The sequence below is a fragment of the Coffea arabica genome, chromosome 9e (assembly GCF_036785885.1).
Source record: "Coffea arabica cultivar ET-39 chromosome 9e, Coffea Arabica ET-39 HiFi, whole genome shotgun sequence".
Taxonomy (NCBI): domain Eukaryota; kingdom Viridiplantae; phylum Streptophyta; class Magnoliopsida; order Gentianales; family Rubiaceae; genus Coffea; species Coffea arabica.
The window spans coordinates 39,531,829-39,552,690 of record NC_092327.1 but is presented as its reverse complement, the minus strand read 5'-3'; the positions used below and the strand labels follow the sequence as shown (position 1 = coordinate 39,552,690).

General features: G+C 37.2%; 3 protein-coding genes across 4 annotated transcripts; 1 reads left to right on the top strand and 2 right to left on the bottom strand.

Annotated features, from left to right (window-relative positions):
* Positions 1–342: 342 nt before the first annotated feature.
* Positions 343–7,132, top strand: LOC113710281 (transcription initiation factor IIF subunit alpha). 2 transcript variants are annotated; one of them, XM_027233199.2, is made up of 9 exons: positions 343–858; positions 1,983–2,138; positions 3,242–3,384; positions 3,521–3,891; positions 4,380–4,489; positions 4,952–5,092; positions 5,359–5,574; positions 5,722–5,931; positions 6,819–7,132. In XM_027233199.2, exons 1-9 carry the CDS (start codon positions 688–690, stop codon positions 6,906–6,908), a joined length of 1,608 nt encoding a protein of 535 aa, XP_027089000.1. In that variant the 5' UTR covers positions 343–687; the 3' UTR covers positions 6,909–7,132. The 2 variants fall into 2 exon arrangements, with proteins under 2 accessions (XP_027089000.1, XP_071921692.1); XM_072065591.1 differs by lacking the exon at positions 1,983–2,138 and having other exon boundaries at positions 543–858.
* Positions 7,133–7,812: 680 nt separating this feature from the next.
* LOC113710447 (mavicyanin) lies at positions 7,813–10,274 on the bottom strand. The gene is made up of 2 exons (XM_027233458.2): positions 9,905–10,274; positions 7,813–8,431 (listed from the first exon to the last, which is right to left on the bottom strand). The coding sequence occupies exons 1-2, from the start codon at positions 10,107–10,109 to the stop codon at positions 8,109–8,111; spliced, it is 528 nt and encodes a 175-aa protein (XP_027089259.1). The 5' UTR covers positions 10,110–10,274; the 3' UTR covers positions 7,813–8,108.
* A 4,049-nt stretch (positions 10,275–14,323) lies between these two features.
* On the bottom strand, positions 14,324–17,920 carry LOC113710179 (alkaline ceramidase-like). The gene is made up of 2 exons (XM_027233033.2): positions 17,612–17,920; positions 14,324–16,692 (listed from the first exon to the last, which is right to left on the bottom strand). The coding sequence occupies exons 1-2, from the start codon at positions 17,863–17,865 to the stop codon at positions 16,185–16,187; spliced, it is 762 nt and encodes a 253-aa protein (XP_027088834.1). The 5' UTR covers positions 17,866–17,920; the 3' UTR covers positions 14,324–16,184.
* Between the last annotated feature and the right edge of the window lie 2,942 nt (positions 17,921–20,862).

The following is a 20,862-nucleotide window of genomic DNA, read 5'->3' as shown; positions in this document are numbered from 1 at the left end:
ATTTCATTACGGACCTATGACATTTAATGGTCCTACAATTTTATTTGACTTATATTACTGGTTCCCAATAATTTTATTGGAACATTTTTTATTCGTCAAAGCCCAAGCTTATTAACTAGTAGCAGTTTGCTCAGACTGTGTCAAATTTTCTGACCAGGCCCCTGTGAGGCTGATTTTTATACGGCCAAGCAGGCCCAACCACTCACAGTGGGTGGAATGGGCTCTCACTTGGGCTGGAGTAGACCCAATCGACACTAATTGACGGATCCGATCCATTTGTGTACCAATCAGCCGCACCGTTGTCCCAGAGTCTATATAATCCCCGACAGCCTCCCGGCTCCCATTCGCTAGCTTTGTTCTTCTTCAATCCAGAGTTCCACAGAATAGCTCTTCCATCAGAAAGTAAAAAAATTAAAGAAAAAATGTCGACGATCCATCCAGATACTGATCCCAACTAAACTAACAACGGCTAAAAATTTAAAACCACCTTTCAAATTTCCCACCCCATCCTTTGCATTTGAAAACCCTAATTCTTCTCCCCCCCCCCCCACCAGCCCTCGCAATTCGACGATTGATTAGTATTTCTGCAACAATTGATCTGAATATTTCAAACACGCACTCGAAGGATTCTAAATCGATAATTGTAAATTTTTACAAAAATTTAGTGTAGGATTTTGATATTTGAAGATGTCGATAGATTTGATACTGAAGCCGTCGTGCAGCGGCTGCGGGTCCACGGCGGAGCTGTACGGCAGCACGTGCAAGCACTTGACCTTGTGCGTTACCTGTGGGAAGACCATGGCTGAGAATCGCGCTAAGTGCTACGAGTGCGGAACCCCAATCACTCGCTTGATCCGCGTATGTCTTCTTCCCACTTTGGCCACGGGATAATATCTGTTCATTTGCGATCGCTTTATTAGTCTGTTTATGTATTGCTAGTTGTTAGTTAGCACTTTTCTGACGGGCCTTTTGATCTTCGTCTAATTTATTGTCCTGTTTAAGTGGGTGTTCATTATTGATAACAACAGAATGTACTTTTACTTGATAGCTAGTGTCTTTTAAGCTATATTGGGCAGAAGGAGAAATGGGAAATATATCTTTCATTTAAGATCAAATGAAGAGCGATGCTAGATATCCAGAAAAAAAAAAAAGGATATTGCAAATGCATTTGGGAATGACGCTTTTGTGGAGGACTGGAGTAGGAGGAATGGTGGTGGAGGGGACAGAGGATTAGGAGAGAGTTTATTTTTTGGTAGGAGAATGATGAGATAGCGAGAGGATGGTGTTGCGGGAAAGGCATAGGATCAAAAGGATGGAGACGGGAGATTGATGGATGGACAGTGAGAGACAAAAACATAGTGATAGGCCCTGTTTTACTGCATTATGTGACGGGAAGGGATTTGGGAGAAGCTTTTGCAGGACAAGACTACTACTTCCTGAATGAATGTTTCGACTTGTTCTTGGAGTTGCACTAGCCTTTGAGTTTGGAATGCAGCTTTCTGTTTTCTTAAGGTAGTCAAAATTGGATGGACAAAAACATACTACTGGTGCAACTAATTGTTAATTTTTTAAAACCAGAGTCGCTAGATTTGATATATATGGTATGTTTATGTATCACATTTAGTGAGTTGTATCACATCGTAAGTGTTTTGTATACATACTGCCTTAAAAAATCAACTTCTGATATGAGCCTTGTAAAAGGAAATAAGTTGTAGTAAAAGATTCACTTTACATGAACTCATGGCCCATTAAATCATGTCAGGCCTGTTGTGTTTCAGTTTGTGCCCACTATGCGAGAACAATGATTGTCTTTTTGTAGACCACATTATGCTGAAAAGGAACTTTGTATGTCGGAGTATATACAGGGGAAGTACATGAAATGATCTTTTGATTGTTAAGGAGTTTCTTCTTGCTGTATGTTTTTATTTGTTACTTCAGAAATTTGAGGCTAAATTTCTGGATATCAATTTTCTCTTCTTCAGGAATATAACGTACGAGCTTGTTCTAGTAATGACAAAAACTACTTCATCGGCAGATTCATTACTGGTTTACCAAACTTTTCCAAGAAGAAAAGTGAGAATAAGTGGTCTTTGCAAAAAGAAGGCTTGATGGGGCGCCAAGTTACTGATACCTTGCGGGTATTGGTTTTATCTGAGTGAATGCAGTTTCCTTCTTCTATCTCTACCTTTGCCCTCTTTGCTTTTTCTGATTTGCTTATGCTGTTCCATGTAAGTAGAATTTGGAATAGGTGATGGTCAATGGGGCCAGAAATTTGTGAAGATTTTAATATGTATGTGAAACTGTGAAAAGAAGTGCTTGATTCGTCAAATTTTCATGGGGTCTTGCTGCTAGTTTTTGGATTCAGTGCTTAGATTCTTAGTTTTAGATATTATGTGAAATTGCCTAATTATTTTGTGTTCCTGTGAGGAGGAGTATGTTTAGCAAAGAGGGCAAATTTTCATGGGGTCTTGCTGCTAGTTTTTGGATTCAGTGCTTAGATTCTTAGTTTTAGATATTATGTGAAATTGCCTAATTATTTTGTGTTCCTGTGAGGAGGAGCATGTTTAGCATTTCCCTTTTTTGGGAGGGAGAATAGTCACTAATAGATTAGGTTTTGTTTTTTGGCCTATTCCATGCGTTTTCTTTGGGAAAATCTCTTTTTGGCTCAACTATGCAGGCCGGCAAAGCCATCAAAACAATTGAAGAAGAGAAATTTTAGTTTCACTGTGTGAGCTGTAGAGTTCATTTACGCTGCTTAGTAATTGTCCCTAGAAGCAGCCCTATTAGCAGCTATTCGTGGAAGTTTAAGGATTAGGTATGCTTAGAAGTTAAAGAGTCTGGCATGCTTAGAAGTTCTAGAGTCAGGCATGGCTGGAATTCAATTTTCAGCTGCTAGTGGAAGACTGATGACCAGCCACAATAGCAGTAGCCTTTGTGGATGATCCCGTTTGTTTTTTCTTGGAGTAAATTAGGGAAGTTGCTTAGATATTAAGATGCTGGTTAAAGAGTAGACAGCTACAAAATGTTATTTCTGTGATTTTTGAGGAAGCTTTAGAAGAGATTACATTGGAATATAGATAGGATAATTTCCATTGCTCTTCATTTTTCCATGAGGACTATATTGGAATGAGTTTTTGTGCTTTTAACCGTCAGATAGCCTGACATATATGTGGCTTGTCTGTTGAGCTTTCTTTTGTTGACGTGTTGCCCTGGCTTACCATAATATAGTTTTGTTGCACAGGAGAAGTACAAGAATAAGCCTTGGCTGCTGGAAGATGAAACGGGGACTCAGTACCACGGTCAACTTGAGGGTGCACAATCAGCCACCTATTATCTCCTGATGCTTCAAGGAAGAGAATTTGTTGCCATTCCTGCAGGTTCATGGTACGCATGTTGCAGACATCATATTATGGTCTTTATGGCTTATGCATCTTATATGCTATCATGGTACCGTGCATCTAGTTCTATCTGTTAAATGCTGCATTTTGACTGTATGCATGCATACTGCCCTCGATGTCAGGTACAATTTCAACAAAGTTGCACAATATAAACAACTTACTCTTGAAGAAGCAGAAGAGAAGATGAAAAATAGAAGGAAAACTGCAGATGGGTATCAGCGGTGGATGATGAAAGCAGCAAATAATGGACCAGCCGCATTTGGTGAAGTTGAAAAAATTGATGACAAGGAAGCTGGAGCTGGCGGTGGAAGGGGACGCAAGAAGGCGGGGGGTGATGATGAAGAGGCCAATGCATCAGATAGGGGTGAGGAAGATGAAGAGGAAGAGGCCGCAAGAAAAAATAGGCTGGGTCTCAATCAAAAAGGTGGTGATGATGATGAAGAAGGTCCAAGAGGAGGTGATCTTGATCTTGACGATGATGATATTGAAAAAGGTGAGCTTTTATTCTCTGATAACATGCATTGTGTTGCATTTTGACCGCTGAGCACCTTTAGTTCTCTCTTTTTTTTTCTTTTTTTTTCTTTTTTTTTTTCTGTGTCTCATTATATCTACAAGGATGTCATAATGGGTCTATTCAGATAGTAACAATAGATTTGGTTTGTTGTTTGCCTCCTGGTGTATATTATCACTTTGCTTGCCTCTTTTCCTACGTCTATAGTTTTGTATGCCTAACAATTTCTGCATTAATTTGTGATGGAAAATAACCTACTGGAAATATTTGGCTGACGCATTGAATGTTGACTTGATATTTCCATATTGCTAATATTTGGCAATTAATGACATGGACATGAAATGCTATTACCTTTGTGGATTTCAGAAGTTCCTCACCCGGTTTCTCTGACTCACTGCCTGCTTGCTCTAAACTTCCCAAGGACAAAATTGAACCTGAGCTAAGCATTTGCATTACTCATTTTTCTGTAGGTGATGATTGGGAGCATGAAGAAATCTTTACCGATGATGATGAAACTTGTTATACAGAGGAACGTGAAGAATTGGCCCCTGAAATTCCTGCTCCTCCTGAAATTAAGCAGGTTTATTATGATTGCATTTGCATTTGAAATTTGAATGGTCTAGTTGTGACGCTGAAGATTATCTTCTACTTCTCAAACAAGCATCCTTTGTGATGCCTACAGTCTGTGTGGACGGATTTCTTGTACATTACCACTTCTTCTCACTTGCAGAAAGACAGGCTTCATTAATTATTTTAGGTGGTAGAAAGTCTAGAAACACACTTGTTTAATTGATTTAATTAACTGCAAAGCACTGGTGGTGGTGACGCTACAGTAGACGTCGTTATACCATGGAACTGCATCTATAAATATGAGTTTCCTTAGGTGGAAGCATCGTTGCTGATCTTGAGTACCCTCCTGTGTGTTGCCTGTATAGTTTTGTACTTTGCTTTCCATTGTACTTCTAAATTTTTTGTATTGTACATCTTTTTGTACTCTTTAGCTTGTCTTCTTGATGGTTGTGTGATTACTTTTGTGTTGCAGGATGATGAGGATGAGGAAGAAGGTGATGAAGAGGAGGGGGGAGGGCTAAGCAAATCTGGAAAGGAGTTGAAGAAATTGCTTGGCCGAGCTAATGGGCTGAATGACTCAGATGCAGAAGACGAAGATGATGATGATGACGATGTAAGTAACTTTTTGGTTTGTCGTAAGTTCTAGCTGTTTTTTTCTAGTTATGGGAAATCGTGCGACAGATTTTCCATTTCATCCTTTTTGTTCTACAAATTGATGGGAAGGGTGCTAAAAAGACTTGTGAAAGAACCCTGGAGTCCTTTCTGATGTTCTCGTAGTTAATAATCTCTTATACCAAGTGAATTGTTAACCGCTCTTTGTTCGGGCTCTTTTCTTTATGAACTTAATGATCATAAAGTTCTTTTGTTTCAATTCTCCAGATGGAAGATGATATTTCTCCTGTGTTAGCACCAAAACAAAAGGAAACTCTTAAAGAAGAACCAACTGAGAACATCAGTCCACTAAAATCAGCTGCTCCTGGACCTTCTCGGGGAACTCCTCCTACTTCAAAGTCGGCAAAGGGGAAAAGAAAAAGTAATGGTGAAGAAGTGAAAGCGGCAAATGGGACACCTCTTAAAAAAGTCAAATCCGAAAATGTAATACATTTAGTTACCTTGTTGTATTTATTTAATTCCAATAGATGAAAATAATCTGTGGAAGATATTACTCTGTTGGTTTTCAACTATCTTTAACTCACTTTTACTTCAATGACCATCTTTTTATTTTTTATTTTGTATTTTCAGGAAGTAAAGCCTGTTAAAAGTGAAAATACTTCTGGCTTGAAGAATACTGTGACTCCAAAAGCTGTATCGCAACAGCCATCTTCAAAAACAGGGTCAACTCCTTCTGGTCCGGTCACTGAAGATGAGATTAGGGCTGTTTTATTGCAGAAGGGGCCAGTGACTACTCAGGATCTTGTTGCCAAATTTAAATCTAGACTCAAAACGAAAGAGGTACTGTATATTGTTTTCTTGTAAATATCTTTCCAGTCTTGTCTGCAACTTTGCTATTAAGCCCCAACTATAGCTTCCCCTCAGTATTTGTGTACATGGATGGAGTATGAAATGCAAAATGAGATATATAAAGTCAAGAGTTTTTCAAGTAAAGATGGTGATAAACTACAGAATGGGAAGAAGGATAGTTACATTGAGGATTCCAAGCAATTAGTTGAGTGTGTGGAATTAATCTTCATGAACAATTTTAAAGTTCTCTTGGATCCTAGGGAAGAAAATGAAAGCAAGTCACTAGCAACTGGAAATTTCTTGAATAAATAAGCTTACTTTACCCAAGGATTTGTGGCACTTGGAGGTTTTCTTTCTGAGTGGAATAGAATAAATAGTGGCGTTTGGAATTAAATTAGTTTACTGTAAGACGTGATTCTTTAGGATATTGTGTAAAATGCTGCTTATAGGCCTTTCCACTTGAAGCTTCCAGAACAGTTTCACAAAAATATTCGTATGCCCATTGTGCTATACAGCTTATTGGCCAACCTTCTAATTGCAATGCAGTGTACAAAATATCAATGAAGAAGCAAATTTTTTTTTTTTGGGAGGAAAAGAAGCATGTTTCAGATGTTTTGGAGAATCTGATAGGGTTTGTTGGGTGTAAATTGGATATCTTATAAACATAGCAAAGCTGTTCAGGTGCTGAGATGGACAACAGCTGATAACAAGGGTTGCAGCTTTGAATTTTATCTGGGGGTGACTGAGGGCTGGGAAATGTTATATTACTATGTAGGAGATGTGCAACTGAATGTTATGGAACAAGAACACTTAATCTTGCTGTCAGTATTTGTATCGTTTTCTTGTCGTATTGCTGCTTACAATTTCCTGTGATGCAGGACAAGGATGCCTTCGCAGCTATATTAAGGAGGATTTCCAAGATACAGAAGACAAGCGGGTCAAACTATGTAGTGCTGAGGGATAGGTGATTTCTTGAAAATTTACCCTATTTCCTCGTGTACAATAACAACCCGACAATTGAGTCTGAAAACAAGCAAGTGACAAATGTAGAGATTGAGTGGACTTCAAGCTTTGTTAATCTGGGTATCTATCTTAGCTTCTGTTTCCCGTGTTCCTAATTTTGGCAGAGATTTTTCGTTTGCTGGTTACAAGTTATTGCTTGAATGTTGTGATATGTGAATTTTTTTGTTTATTGATGGTTCTCAAGATGCGCGACGTGTTTGTAATGCTACGTTTAACTATAATAATCAGATTTTGTCTTGCATGTTTGAAGATAGTAGTCTAGCGTTTTTTGCCCCAAAGGTCGAACATGTGCTCTTGGTGGTTTGGTTTAGCGTGGTCAGAGACGTTCTTTCTTAGCGTTTAGTTTCATTGCAAAACGTTCTCATGGTGGTTAATACTCTTAATAGTAGTGCGCCGTTGCTTTTAATCAGTTTTCGGTCAACAATTTTCAGTAATGTTCATTTCCCGAGATAAAAGTGCGCCTTTCACCTTTGCCAGATTCACAAAAGGAGGTTTGTTTGGATTGTGAATTATTAGAGATATTTTTACTGTAGCACTTTTTGTGATGTGATATATGTGAGATAAAAAGGTAATTGAAAAGGTAAAAAAGTGTATTGAAAATTGTAATGATGATGTAAGTAAATAAATTTGAAAAAATAAAGCCCAATCCAAACAAACATTTTCCTTCTGTTCTTCGTTTTCAGACAAGTCACACCAGTTGATGTTCTTTCCATAATGTAAATATCAAATCTGAATCGTCCTTTAGTTCTGAAGTGCGTCATAACCGTATCCAAGCACGAAGATAATAGCGCACAGAACCAAAAAAGGAAACATCATCACTAATCTCTGCAAGCGGACGTATGACATGAATTTGATACGACAAATAATCGGACCATCACCTAGCACATTTGTATAAAAATTAAGTCATTATACATCAAATCCGACAGTTACATAAAAATTAAAAAGTCATTACACAAGACACCAGAATCCTCAACAGTTTTATATGCTTCACAAGCCAGCAGATGCGAAAAAGTAAATAAAATGAGGATGTTTCCAGGAAGCTGCCTAGGAATTACGACTAAAAAGAAAAGCAGGTGGTCAACCAACATAAACGGGTAGATAAACAGTACTACTAAGAGACAGCAGCAGAAGGAATATGAGGTGCGTTACATTCCCATGCAGAAGAGAGCCAATCCAACAAATAGTGCAACAGAGAGGCCAGGGAAGTGGGGTGCAGCAGCTGGTGATGTGGGGCCATCAGCAAGGGTCTCATTTTTCACTTGAGGATGCACCTTCACTGGGAGCTTCAATCCATTTTTGCAGCTGTCCAAGCTGCCACTGGTGAAGAATCTGACGCCCTCACTCTCGAGGGGTATCTTATCCAGGCCGCTGGTGTACATTCTGATGGGATTGGATAGATCACAAGTAAAGAACTCTTCGGATGTTTGGAGCTCCAGGATTCTCTCTTCAGTTGCTGGGTAGGCAAACCCTGTGCAGTTCACAATAAATTGCAGTCAACATACTCCCAAGCGTGGGACTAAGATAAAAGGAAGAAAACTTCTTTGTACTTCAGAGTAGATAATCATATAGCTTCTTGAATTCTACCCTTCTCATGCAGTCAAGTGTCATTTATTTATCCTATCTAGCATCCAAGCCCTAATGACCTACAGAAAACTGGACATTAATGGGAGGTCCTCTGTATTTATATCATGGAAAGTTGGATAATATGAATCACAATGCACTCATAATACACGCACACAACTCAATGAAATAGGATTTGTTGCGTAACATCTGGTTGGTTGAAAGTTAGGCACTCTATCCTATGTGGATGCCAATGCACTGTCTTCTATTCTTCTGGGGATCGAATGTATGCATGCCCCATGCATAGCTCTCACTAGCCCCACACAGAGATAAAAGCCCAAAATCTTTATTATATGGCCATCAATTGTCAGAAATTCATTGCTTAATCTACTGCAGACTCACTAATATGTTACTGTCATAATTTTTCCCTTTAAAGCATCCAATTACTAATGAATTATCATATCTATATTCTAAAAGACATAGACAGAATGTTTGCATGTCCCATGTATAGCTCTCACCAGCCCCACACAGAGATAAAAGGCCAAAATCTTTATTATATGGCCATCAATTTTGTCAGAAATCCACCGCTTAATCTATTGTAGACTCACAATATGTTACTATCATAATTTTTTCTTTAAAGCATCCAAGTACTAACGAATTATCATATCTAGATTCTAAGAGACATAGACAGAGCAGTGAACTAATTAAAACGGGATCAAGCATGTCTACTGGAGCTAACAGTCAAACTACAAGAAAGAAGAGAGTTTTAGGTGGCCATTTGACAACTAAAAAACTCCCAAGACGATTATAGCATGCTACTTCCGTCTCCGTCTCATTTATGCATCAACGAATCGATACCTATTATGTGCTACACAACGAATTCCAGACAAATTAAACACTTCACGAAATCAAAAGTTTTCCTGTTTTATTTCTAAAATTAGGGTAATCTAAGCATGCTGAACAACAAAATGACCTTCTAAAACTTCGTGCCTAACTCAGGAGTAACAAAATAACGAGGAGATGAAGAAAACCGAAGTACTGCAGTACAAAGTTTGTGCCTGGAATTATCAAAAGCTGTAACTACCACATGCTTAAAAGATGGATTATTTGACTGAAAAAGGAAAAGAATCTAATGACGATGGAGAAAGAGGATCGACAGGTTTCTCTAGGGGGAAAAAATTTGCATGGCAAAGCTAATTATATCAGTAATCAACAAGAATCTTACCAAACCAAAAATAGTAATAATACTAATAATGAACAAGAATGAGTAACTAGGACCATGTTAAGCTCATAAAAGGAGGTGGAAGGATCAAGGAAGGAGGCAAAACATAGGCTGCTGCGTCTGTCAAGGAAAAACTCAAGAAAGGGGTGGTGTGCTTACAGATTTTGTCACCGACCCTGAAGACTCTGCCTGTAAGCCAAGAACCTAGATCTGTGGAAGGTGTCCAACCGTTGTCGTCGCCGACCACATGGTGCACTTGAGCAGCAACCCGTTTCCCTCCAATGCCCAGAAAGAGAAGAAACAGCAGCAGCAGGGTCATTAGCCCCTTCGAATTGGATCCTCCGGCACTCATCATCTGTGCCATCTAGTTTAGTTTAGTTGCTCTAGAAGCAATAAAGCAAAAGCTTTTTGTTCGAGTGTGGTTCGCTTCTCGTGGCCTATGGTCTCTATGGATATGTAGTCCAAAAGGAAAAAGAAGTGAAGAGCGAAGCAAAGCAAGGACAATATTCCCAATGCTTTTTTTTTTTTTTCGTAGCGTCCAATGGAACTCCATTTCTTCGTAGTTTCTCATTAATAAGAGATGCATGCGGACAAAAGGACTTAATCCTGTATGTACTTAAAAAATCAACGGACATATTGGTGTCACTTGGTGGTATCTAATGTGTTTGGTCCGGAGATTATTTGAAATAATTTTTTATAAAATATATTATATTATTTTTTTGATTTGATGTATATGAAATAAAAAATTGGGATGATATAAGCAAGTCAATGTGTGTAAATAAGGTGCAAATCAAACACAATGATTCGATTTCGTGCAAGAGGGAAAAAAAAAACTTGGGTTCTGTCTTGATTTGTGTGAAAAATCTTTAGGGATAATTTCAGAAACCTTCCTGAGTTTTTCACACAAGGATTACATAAGGACCTGGTGCCGGTTGGCAGTTGGGTAATCCTTGTAACTTTTAAACATGATTTTTTTAAAAAACTTTTCTCCTTCGACCAAAGAAACAAAAAGATAAAAAATTTTAATTTACTATAATTTAGAAATAAAAATCCCATAGACATTCAAAAAATGAGTAAAAGAAAATGTTTGAGAAAGGAAAGAGAGGAAGAGAGAAGAATGTGACTTTTGTTTATGTTTCTTTAATATTTTGAGCTCCATTTATTTGATGTGTGAATCATATATCAAGGGAAGGTTAATATAATTATTTTGTAATTATTAGGGGAGATAAGTGATATTTTTAAAATCTTAGAAATACTAAGTGATATTAAGAAAAACTTCAAGGAGGGTTTTGATATTATCCCTCAGCAATGAGGGGTCCTTGTCCGTTGTCTGCGTTCCTTCTCTCACTTCCCAATCTTTTCTTCCCCCCGTTTCCATAAAGAGATAAAAAAACGAATTTGTAATCTTAGCCAGTGCGATATGAAGGCACCCTTAATTCAAAGTTCAATGTTAAACTCAGATGGTGTAGGTTACCCCGGTGATTTTTTTTCAATAATTTTTTTGGGTTGAAACTACAAGGTAAATTTTCAAGAGCATAATTTGGATAGAAATGAAACCCGTAATCGCGAAAAATCGAAGGTACAAACATGTTATTTTATGTACTCCCTCCGTCTCACTTTGATAGTTCTGTTTTCGTTTTTCATCTGTTTCAAATTGTAGTTCACTTTCCAATTAAAAAATGTAGTTATTTTTTAATTTCTCTAAAATACACTTATTCAATGTAAGTTGTTATTAATATAAACTACTTTATTTAATATAGATTGTTATTGAATATAATCTATCCCATTTAATGCATTTAAATTTTCCAAAACATATTGATATATGAAAAGCCAATTTTTTATTCTTTTAAGCTTATTTATATCAATTCAAGCTCTCACAAACCATCAATTCAAGTTTCCATGAATAATTAATATAAAGTTATACTCTATTTAATATAAGAGTATTTTAAGAAAATAGCAATCTAAGTTTGTTTTTTCAATAAAATTAATTACTTTTTCTTAAATCGTATGAAAAAAAAAACTAGAACTATCAAAATGGGACAGAGGGAGGGAGTATCAATTATCATAGTTAGTCACTTGTCAATTGTCATTATTAAGGTGCAAACATTTAATCGTCATTGTTAAGTTTCACTCCAAACAATGGTCCAATCTATTCAATGACTCTAATCACTTTGTCAAATTTGTTTCAAATTGATTAGTAGGGGAAAAGATTGCCACCCTGAGCTGGATGTCTGGTTCTTCCGTGCCACTAAATTGTCGAGTAGCACAAAGTGTTGCAGAATTTGCAAACTTAGAAGCCCTTAATCCTCAAAGGAAATTTTATATGTTTTAATCCACGTGAATACAATCTACCACTGGTATTTAACAAGTCAGTTTGTCATGTCCAAGTGTACGGCTTGAGCATGATGCTTGAATCCGTTGAAACTTGAAACCCTTAGCCACCGAATTATTACGGGTAGGTAGAACCCACTTTACCTTAAGGTCGAAGGCCCAACCAAAACCCCCAAAACTCCCAACAATTTTTTCTGATCATAATTGATCACGTACCTTTACCAAGAAAGTTGGCTATGGTCCATAGTCTGTACCACCCGTCTCATTATCTGACCGTTCGTTTGATAACAAAACTTTGGATCCGAGGCTGGAACGATCGTTAGAGCAACTGTTTCGAAAGGTGTAACATCATTTGCACATGATATAACATCATCTGTAGAAAGTATAACAATAGAACACCAACGAGTAACACAAGAACAACATTTTTGTGGATCTCACACGGCGTAAAAATCGAATTACAAAGAGCGATTTGAACCGCACAAATTTTTTTGACTTAATCACCTTCCGGTCCCAAAACTTTATGGTGTGTTGTCAGCCAAACGTGGATAGACGTGAAACATTAAATTCACCCTTGTCCTCGAATGCATTGAAAACGAGACTCTCGTTTTCTGCGCTTTGTTTGGGACTGGGAGGAAAGGGCGGGAGAAAAGCAAGAAAAAAAATTGTGGGAAAGGAAAGGTTTTTTCCTCCCAAAAAAGTAAAAAAGTTTAAGTTAGTGAAAGCATCAGATGTATATTCAGAAGAAGCATATGTTCTCAGGCAAAAGTTTGCGGTATAACGTGAATATCTTGGAATTTTGACATTTCTTTTCTTTTATACTCTCAAACCTCAAAAAAAAAAAAAATCTATCGTAAAGTAAAAGATAACAAATCTTTATTGCCTATCATACCACGTGTTGGTTGTAGGGCTTGTTTTCGATCGATCGATTATTTATTTTAATTGATTATAGATTTTGATTTTAAATAATTAGTTTATGTGATGTTTTTATTCGCTTTAATATTCAAATGTAAAATTTTCTAATGGGTAAAAAAAAATAAAATTTATAATGAACCAAATAATAACTTTTAGTGATTATAATTATTTTATGTAATCACTTTTTATAAACACGTTGTCGCAAAATCGAACCTGTTCACCTGTGTTTGTTAAGATCCAAACTAGGCCTTACTGGGGTGTACCAAACGAGGAGGCTACTGCAAAAGGGTCGTATTCAGATTCTTCTCTAAGTTTTTGGCTGGCAGGAGGGTAGGTATTTCCCTCCCGCCCAACATCCAAACACAAGAAATAAAAATGCATGTCCTTGTTTCTGAGATACTACTATCGTACACCTTGGTCGGTTCAGCCTATCCGATGGTGGTCGCGGTCCAACAGGATTGTTGATGATGACGGAGGGGCCTACGTGGTGTTGCTGCTGGTTTCCCATCTGACATTGCTGCAGTACCGTAGCTGTGGTGTGCGTTTGTAGTTGGGTCTTTACTCTTTACCCTTTCGGGTCGTACTTGAACTTTGATTTTGGTGGGTTGCAAGTTTGAATTTGTTACACAGCGAACAGGTGTTTGCTTAATCACTAAGGGTTGGTTTAGATTAGTGTTCCAAATAGCGAACGGGTGTTTGCTTAATCACTAAGGGTTGGTTTAGATTAGTGTTCAAATGCTGATGCATGGCCATATTGGTGAATAATTCTATAGAGATATGTCGTAACTTGTAACGGTGATGGACATTAAAATTATTCAAATATTATTATACGAATAAATATTAATGTTATATAAATTAACATCGTATAATAGCTAAGAAGTGCAAAATTTTCGATCCAGTTCACTTCCAGTGTCGTCGACTGATCACAAAAATCGGTCGAATCGTTCAATCCAAAGTAATAAAATTTTCGGTCCAATTCGCTACTAGCGTCGACCTATCACAAAAATCGGTCGAACTGTTCAATCCAGATTAACTTGTGAATCGCAATTATTCATTTTCCAATTATTTTTTTTAAAGCGGACCTAAAGTTTTAAACGTAAAACTTACCCGTGGAAGAGCAACCAAACTCTCTCCATTTCTCACCCTCAAACTCAAAGATCGCCATTTTCTTGGGTTGGGTTGCTTGCTGATAGCGTCGTTTGCTAACTATTCGCTCTTAGTATGAAATATAAAAAATTTACCAAAACCGCAAGAGGTGCCTGGTTTGATCTACCTCATTCCACAACTTTCTGAGTATTCTCTCAATCAAAATAACAAGTTCAAAGCCATTAAATCTTCCTCAATTCCAGCAAAGGAAAAACATCTTCAAAAATTTTCAGCAGCTACGTCATTTTCAAAATTAATGACTACAATCAGCCGGAATTTGCAGAACGTTGGCTGTTGAAGATAATAGGGATCTTATTGCCCTTCTCAGCCTCACTTTGGAATGCTTCAAAGTTCAAACCCTCTGAAGCATATTCTCAAGAGCAGTATGTGCTTTTTCATCTAAACTTTAAAATGTAAGATCACACTGTATATTATTCATTCTTCAAATTCTCCTTTCGGAGTGTAATATATGTATATGTCAGCTTCTTCGGGCAACCTAAATCTCACCTTCTTTTTTACCTTCCCACTTCCACTTCTACTAATCGAACTCACTCGCGACGAGTCTTGATCCGCATCTTGTCCATAATCTTCATCAATTCTCCCTAATTTGCAGTCTGCACCTGAGAAACTTCGTCTTGGCGTGAAAAACTCCTGACCAGTATCAGGAGAAGTCGAAGATGGAAAAACTCTATTAGTAGGCAAATGCTTAAAGATTTGAATTTCACCTCCTACAACGCGTGGATGAGCATTTAAGTTGGGAGAGGCCAGTAGACAATCCTCGAGAGTCATATACCCCACCTTTCTAAATTTGTTCTGAGCTGACGAATTCATGTGCCTAGTTTGCTTCTTCTCCGGCGGTAGTGATCCCAGAAGAGTGTTTTGATAGCGGCCAATAACCGCCTTCTTCAGCTGCACTTCGTCTGTAATTGGGCGGCTGAAACAGCTGCAAATTCCCCCCATAGGATATTCAGTACGAAGTACTAGTATCTTAAGATGAATACTGTCATATTCTGAAGTAGGATGACTATTCCAGTAGAGAAACGGAGTGTGTTTATAAAGGCAAATTTTTAGGACGGAGTGTGCTAGATGGAGGAAGACGGTTTTGGATCCTATGACGGCTTTGTTCATATCATTATTCTACAAATACTTTTTATTTTTATCTGCTTGTCCACAATATTTGGTGGAGTAAACTAATTATTGAACGCCGCTGATTGTTGTCATCCTTCCTTTGAACTGAATATAGCAGAGTTCAGAAGTGGTGAACAATTCAGAGATGCGTTCGCTCTCTGATTCGATCTATGACAATTCGTTTGTTAATTGGTAAAAGACAAACATCTCTTGGCTTCTGAAAACCATTGGCCAGTGAAACCTAGTCTTGGACAAAGCTGGTGATAAAATCTAACGATGGCTTTATCGTTTAATGAAGCATAGGAACAAATTTTGTGCTGGAAGTCTTCGAGATCTCTTCTTGTCTTCTGCAGGAGTAATCGTAATAGGCTGCTCCGCTGAACATTATGTGGGAACAAAGATTTCAGAGCTTGATCCAGAAGCTATTGACGTTATCTTGTTCAAGAAACATCCTAGAGCTTCGGATTCCTTGCCTATGAAAACTCTCTGTCAACTGGCGGCCAAAACAAACATCATCCAACAACAACATGAGTAGCAAGTGCAGAACTATTGCATGCAACAGTAGTGTCTCAATCGATAGCACACAAGTAGAGAAGCTACCCCAACGCCTGTAAATCAGCATTGAACTAGCACGGTATGAAATAGCATACAATCATTAAGTCATCTCGTGTCCCTTAATCCAACGATAGAACTATCCTAAACAAAGTTAACTAATCTGGATACCGGAAAAACTCTTGCGAGTATGGCTGACTTGAAACGGTTCAATGAGACCTATCCAATCGATGGATGATAAGCTACCTGCTAAAGTGATCAAAAGACGTGGTAAAGAGAACAAGTATCATCTGGTTATCTTAACTGCACAGCATGTATGGCATAATTCCTTGGAGGAGGGATGCGCTTTGACCCTCTTCATCCCTTCAAATCATCGGACTTTTGGTTTTCGAATTTTCACATAAGGAAGAATGCCCATGTAGTGCACAACTTTTGGGGCCCAACCGCGCTGTTGGGCACGGCAAAACATCAAAAATGTGTTGGCGAAGTAAGAATTAATACCCATGAAAACGTGCCACATGGCATGTCCCTGTGGATTGACAGGCCAGCTATCCCTGCAGAGAACACGATCAAACAGCCAACACAGAGTGCCAACAACTAGGGTAACTGCATATACCTTTGCAACCCGTTTAGCATACAGATCGTCTGTGTATAAGTAATATTTGTACATCCGAGGAATGCACAGAAGGCATAGAATCACGAAATGCACCTTGAAGCCAATACCCAATTGCATATGTGAATGGACCATTGCGAAAGTAGCTCCATAGACGACTAGGAAGGTTGGCATTGTTCTGCGATAATGCCAGTCTGGTGAGTACAAGACATAGATGTAAAGGAGAGTTTCCCATATCACCGGAGTTTCATCACTTTGCTGCAGCCTGAAGTATTAAGAACCATAGATGAGAAAATTGCAGTGGTAAAGAAGAAAAAATGCTGCTTAGTTACGGTGACAGTCAAATGCAGCACATATCAGGCAAAATGTCACCAAGCCTAAGATGAAACCAATGACATTGAAAAACCAAAAAGCATGCATGAAGCACTTTCTCGGTTGACAACCAGTATAAAATACTTCCATCCTACTTACAAAGATTGATTGGCATTTAAAATACTTCCAATATTTGACATCTAGATCATGATATGTGCCTTTCTATTTCACCTAAATGACATCTAGATCATGATAGGCGTCTTTCTTGTTGACCTAAGTGCTCTGCTGGAGTTGCAAAAGAGCTTTTTAAGAGAAACAAACGGAGATGAAATACTTGGTGATATACAAAATTAAAACTTGATCAAAAATCAAGCAGCACGTAAACCCAGCCCAACATCCTGAGGAAGAAGAGCCGAAAGAGCGATGAGTACTAAAGCCTGGCAGATAAGTACATGGATTAACCAGGTGAAAGCGTTCTAAACATAAGAAGCAAATCCGTGTATTACTACCCTCATCCAAATATGCAGCAAAAATCCTTCTCACCTAATTCATATCCATATCAGTCTACACATCCTTTGTTGCCTTTATGTGGTTACATAAAACAGCACGCTCGCTTTAATTAATACTAATTATAAGTTTACTTGCAAATAAGATGAAAAAGAAAAAGTAAAATCATAAACTTAAGCTCCAAGTGGAAGGGAAACCATACTGAAATTCAAGTTTAAAACACCTACACTTCACAGCATGAAGTATAACCTGTAGGTTTCTAATTAATATAGATGCATAAGGAGGAAAAAGAATGTCAAGAATATGGCATATTAGCAAGAATTGCACAAGGAGATATTTTAAATGTCTGCACTGATTTAACTTACACGCGATATAATGTAGCATGGTATAAAATGTTCCAAATTGCTAATATCATGTTTGATAAATGAAGAACACTGAATCTCTTCTCAAACCGTTGCCTTGAAGAATTCACAAGGCCAATGAGAGCCAAAAGTATGCATGGAATATTTGATAGGGTGTTGAAGAATTCAGCAATATAAGAAGAGTATACATAATTCTTCTCACACCACTCATTGGTGGATGTGACCGGACCCCAAAAGCTTGATAATCCGTCAGCCATTACTTTGCATGGGTACGTAAGCAACTTACAACTAATTTTACAGTCCTCCCACGCCAGAATGCTGCAAGAATCAGAATTCAGAAGACCAGTCAAAGTTCACATCTCAGGGAAAGAAAAGAAACTCTAATAGGAAGATGAAATGAAAGAGCTCAAAATTGTGCCAGGTACCAGACAATTGAAAGATCAAACACACAACCTTTCATGATAGGAGATGCTAATCTGGATATATATCTTCTAGTCAATGACAAAGACCTAGGTAAGTGAATGAACTGCATAAAAGCCTAGCAAGTCTAGAAAGACATAATTATCGCGGTGAAGAACAACAACACAAGTCTTCACCAAGTGGTGTGGAAAACATTTAACTACCATTATAGAAACCTAAAATACTAATTTCCAGGGATTGAATTTCCATAGGATGCTTCCATCCATGCAATAGGAGGTCCGTGCCAACTATTCATAAAAAAGGGCTTTGACACTTTGTGTCCATAAATAGGTTCTAAAGGCTACATCCCACATGAGGAAGTGCACTGACTAGATGGAATTCCCCTTAAAAATCTTAATTCGGCGAGAAAATGCACGATCTCAATTTCCTCTGAATGATGAAGAAGAAGATGTAGGACTACAATTCCAGACATTATCACCAACATCTATATTTTGTAACGTGTTTTCAGATGGAGTAGCCTCTGCTTAAATAAAATGAGGTTCTCAATAACATCTACTCATGCTTCAGTAGAAGTATTCTCTACGCAGGTGAAAAGGAAACTGCAAAAAATCAGAGACTCGTATAGGTGAATCGAGCGAATTAAGCATAAGCCATTTAAGATAACCTAGCTCCCAGTTCCATAATTATGGGTCCTGCCCAAATACTCCACCTCTGTTGTTTCCTAGGTTGTCAAAAGAAAGATCCTGAAACATGGCGCTGACATCTGACAAAGGCACAAGCCACGTAAATTAATCACCACCAAATCCCAGATGATGAATGAGAATCAACCCAAAACGCCAAAAAAATCGCAACAACCGATCCTATCTCATTCAAAAGGTTGACTCAACACAAAATCATGATGCAAGCTAAGCAATTCTAGCCTCCTGAATGAACGGAAGTAGTAAAATTTTAGGTACAAGGATTCACAACCCACATTTCCATTTCTTAGATTGAATCAAGATTTCATGATTGAGCATGATGAGGAGTTACTTTAATGCAATGGTAGAATGTGATCGTCGTAGCATGCAGGGACGTGTAAAAGAATATACCGCAATTCCATAATTACGACCAAAGCATTCATTTTGTTTTCTCCCAATTTTACATTCTAAAGAATCCCAAATGGATCATATCAAACAGTAATACTGTAATACCAATAATGCTAGAAAAAATGAGAAAGACGAGAGCATGCAAGTGAAAAACTGATTACCTGAAACTACAAAAAAAATTGGAAAAGCTCTACAATTTGGGCTTCTCGGTTGGGTGGCTGGTTGGTTGGAGGGCCAAAAGAGAAAAGCTTGAAGAAAACGAGGGATGAATGATACCACTACAAGGACGAAAACTGATCTTCTTCTTCGACTTTCTCCTTTTCGATTATCGAGGCCCCGCCAGGATGATGATGAAGATCAGTTTTCTTATGCTGTTATTTGATTTAATTTTCAGTCAAATAGCTTAGTGATATGAAATTTATCAATTTATCGTGCATGCTTTGTAGAAAGATCGTTAGATAGTCATTTCAACTTTTGCTACATCATATTTTAAATTAATTATATCACCTGTAAACTTTTATTATACTATCATTTTTCAATTCCGTTATACCTTCAAGGCATTATAAGCCCCCTCCGTGTTTGATATTAGCCACCCAGTTTTGTTGTAACTAACCAATTAAATGCTTTACTCCCCATTCCCTGCTCTACAAAATTTTATAATTTTTTTTCACTTTTGTGGTAAAACTTGTATCATCAAAAATCAATATTTTGGACATTCAGGATGGAATTAAGAGTTGTATTGAGTGCTTAAAAAATTTTGTTAATTTTATTATATCAATTCAATTACTTTAAATAAAATTCTCAAACTTACTATTAAAAAAAGAGAAATGTTATTTGTGTTTCATTTGTTATTATTTGCACTCCCACCATTTGTTTTATTATATAGTCTAATAAATGAAAACCAAATGATTCGATTAAAGTGATAGTGGAGGCGTGCTTAACAAAAATAGGAGTGCAAATAAAGTTTCCTTTTTAAAAAAATGTCATGATAATGCAAATTATGTATGCCTCACAATTTTTTTCCAAATAATTTACAACTAAGAATCATTTGCATAATAGATACTTTTAGACCATAAGGATGGTGAGGATGACAAGATCAGCTATTGAAAAAGTAAATTGTCAACAACATATTAATTAAATTTAGGATTGATCAAACTTTGCCCCCTGGACTTTAAAATAGTTACACTTTTTTACTTGGAACCTTAAAAATATAGACTTTACCCCATAATTACTAGTTAATCTTGGAATCCTTAACCCTATCAAAAAAAGTTAATGTTATGACAACATTGACTTTTTATTTTCGAAATTAATTGTGGTTTACTATTATTGCCCTTTTATTGACGGAAAAAAATGTGAAATTTAATCTAATCTCCATTTTCCTACTCTAAGTCTAAAACATAATGCATATAAGCCCTTTTAACAATTTTGGTTAAGTTGTTAATATTTGACTAATTAGACAAACAAAAAAAAAATAACAATAGTACTATTCTAACAGTTTACAGTGAAATAATAGAAAATCTTGTTTGAAAAATAACAAGTTTAATATTACCTCATGTTCTTAAAATGTAACTACCCCAAAATCCGGGGGACAAAGAGTGATTAACCCTTAAATTTATATGCTCAACACATATATAGAAAACAAAAATTTAGCAAGATTTATAAAAATAAAAAAAAAAGCGCAAAAACACTACTGTGACTATTTATTCAATAAAGCAACTATTTATTGAACAAGTACTCAAAAAAATTGTA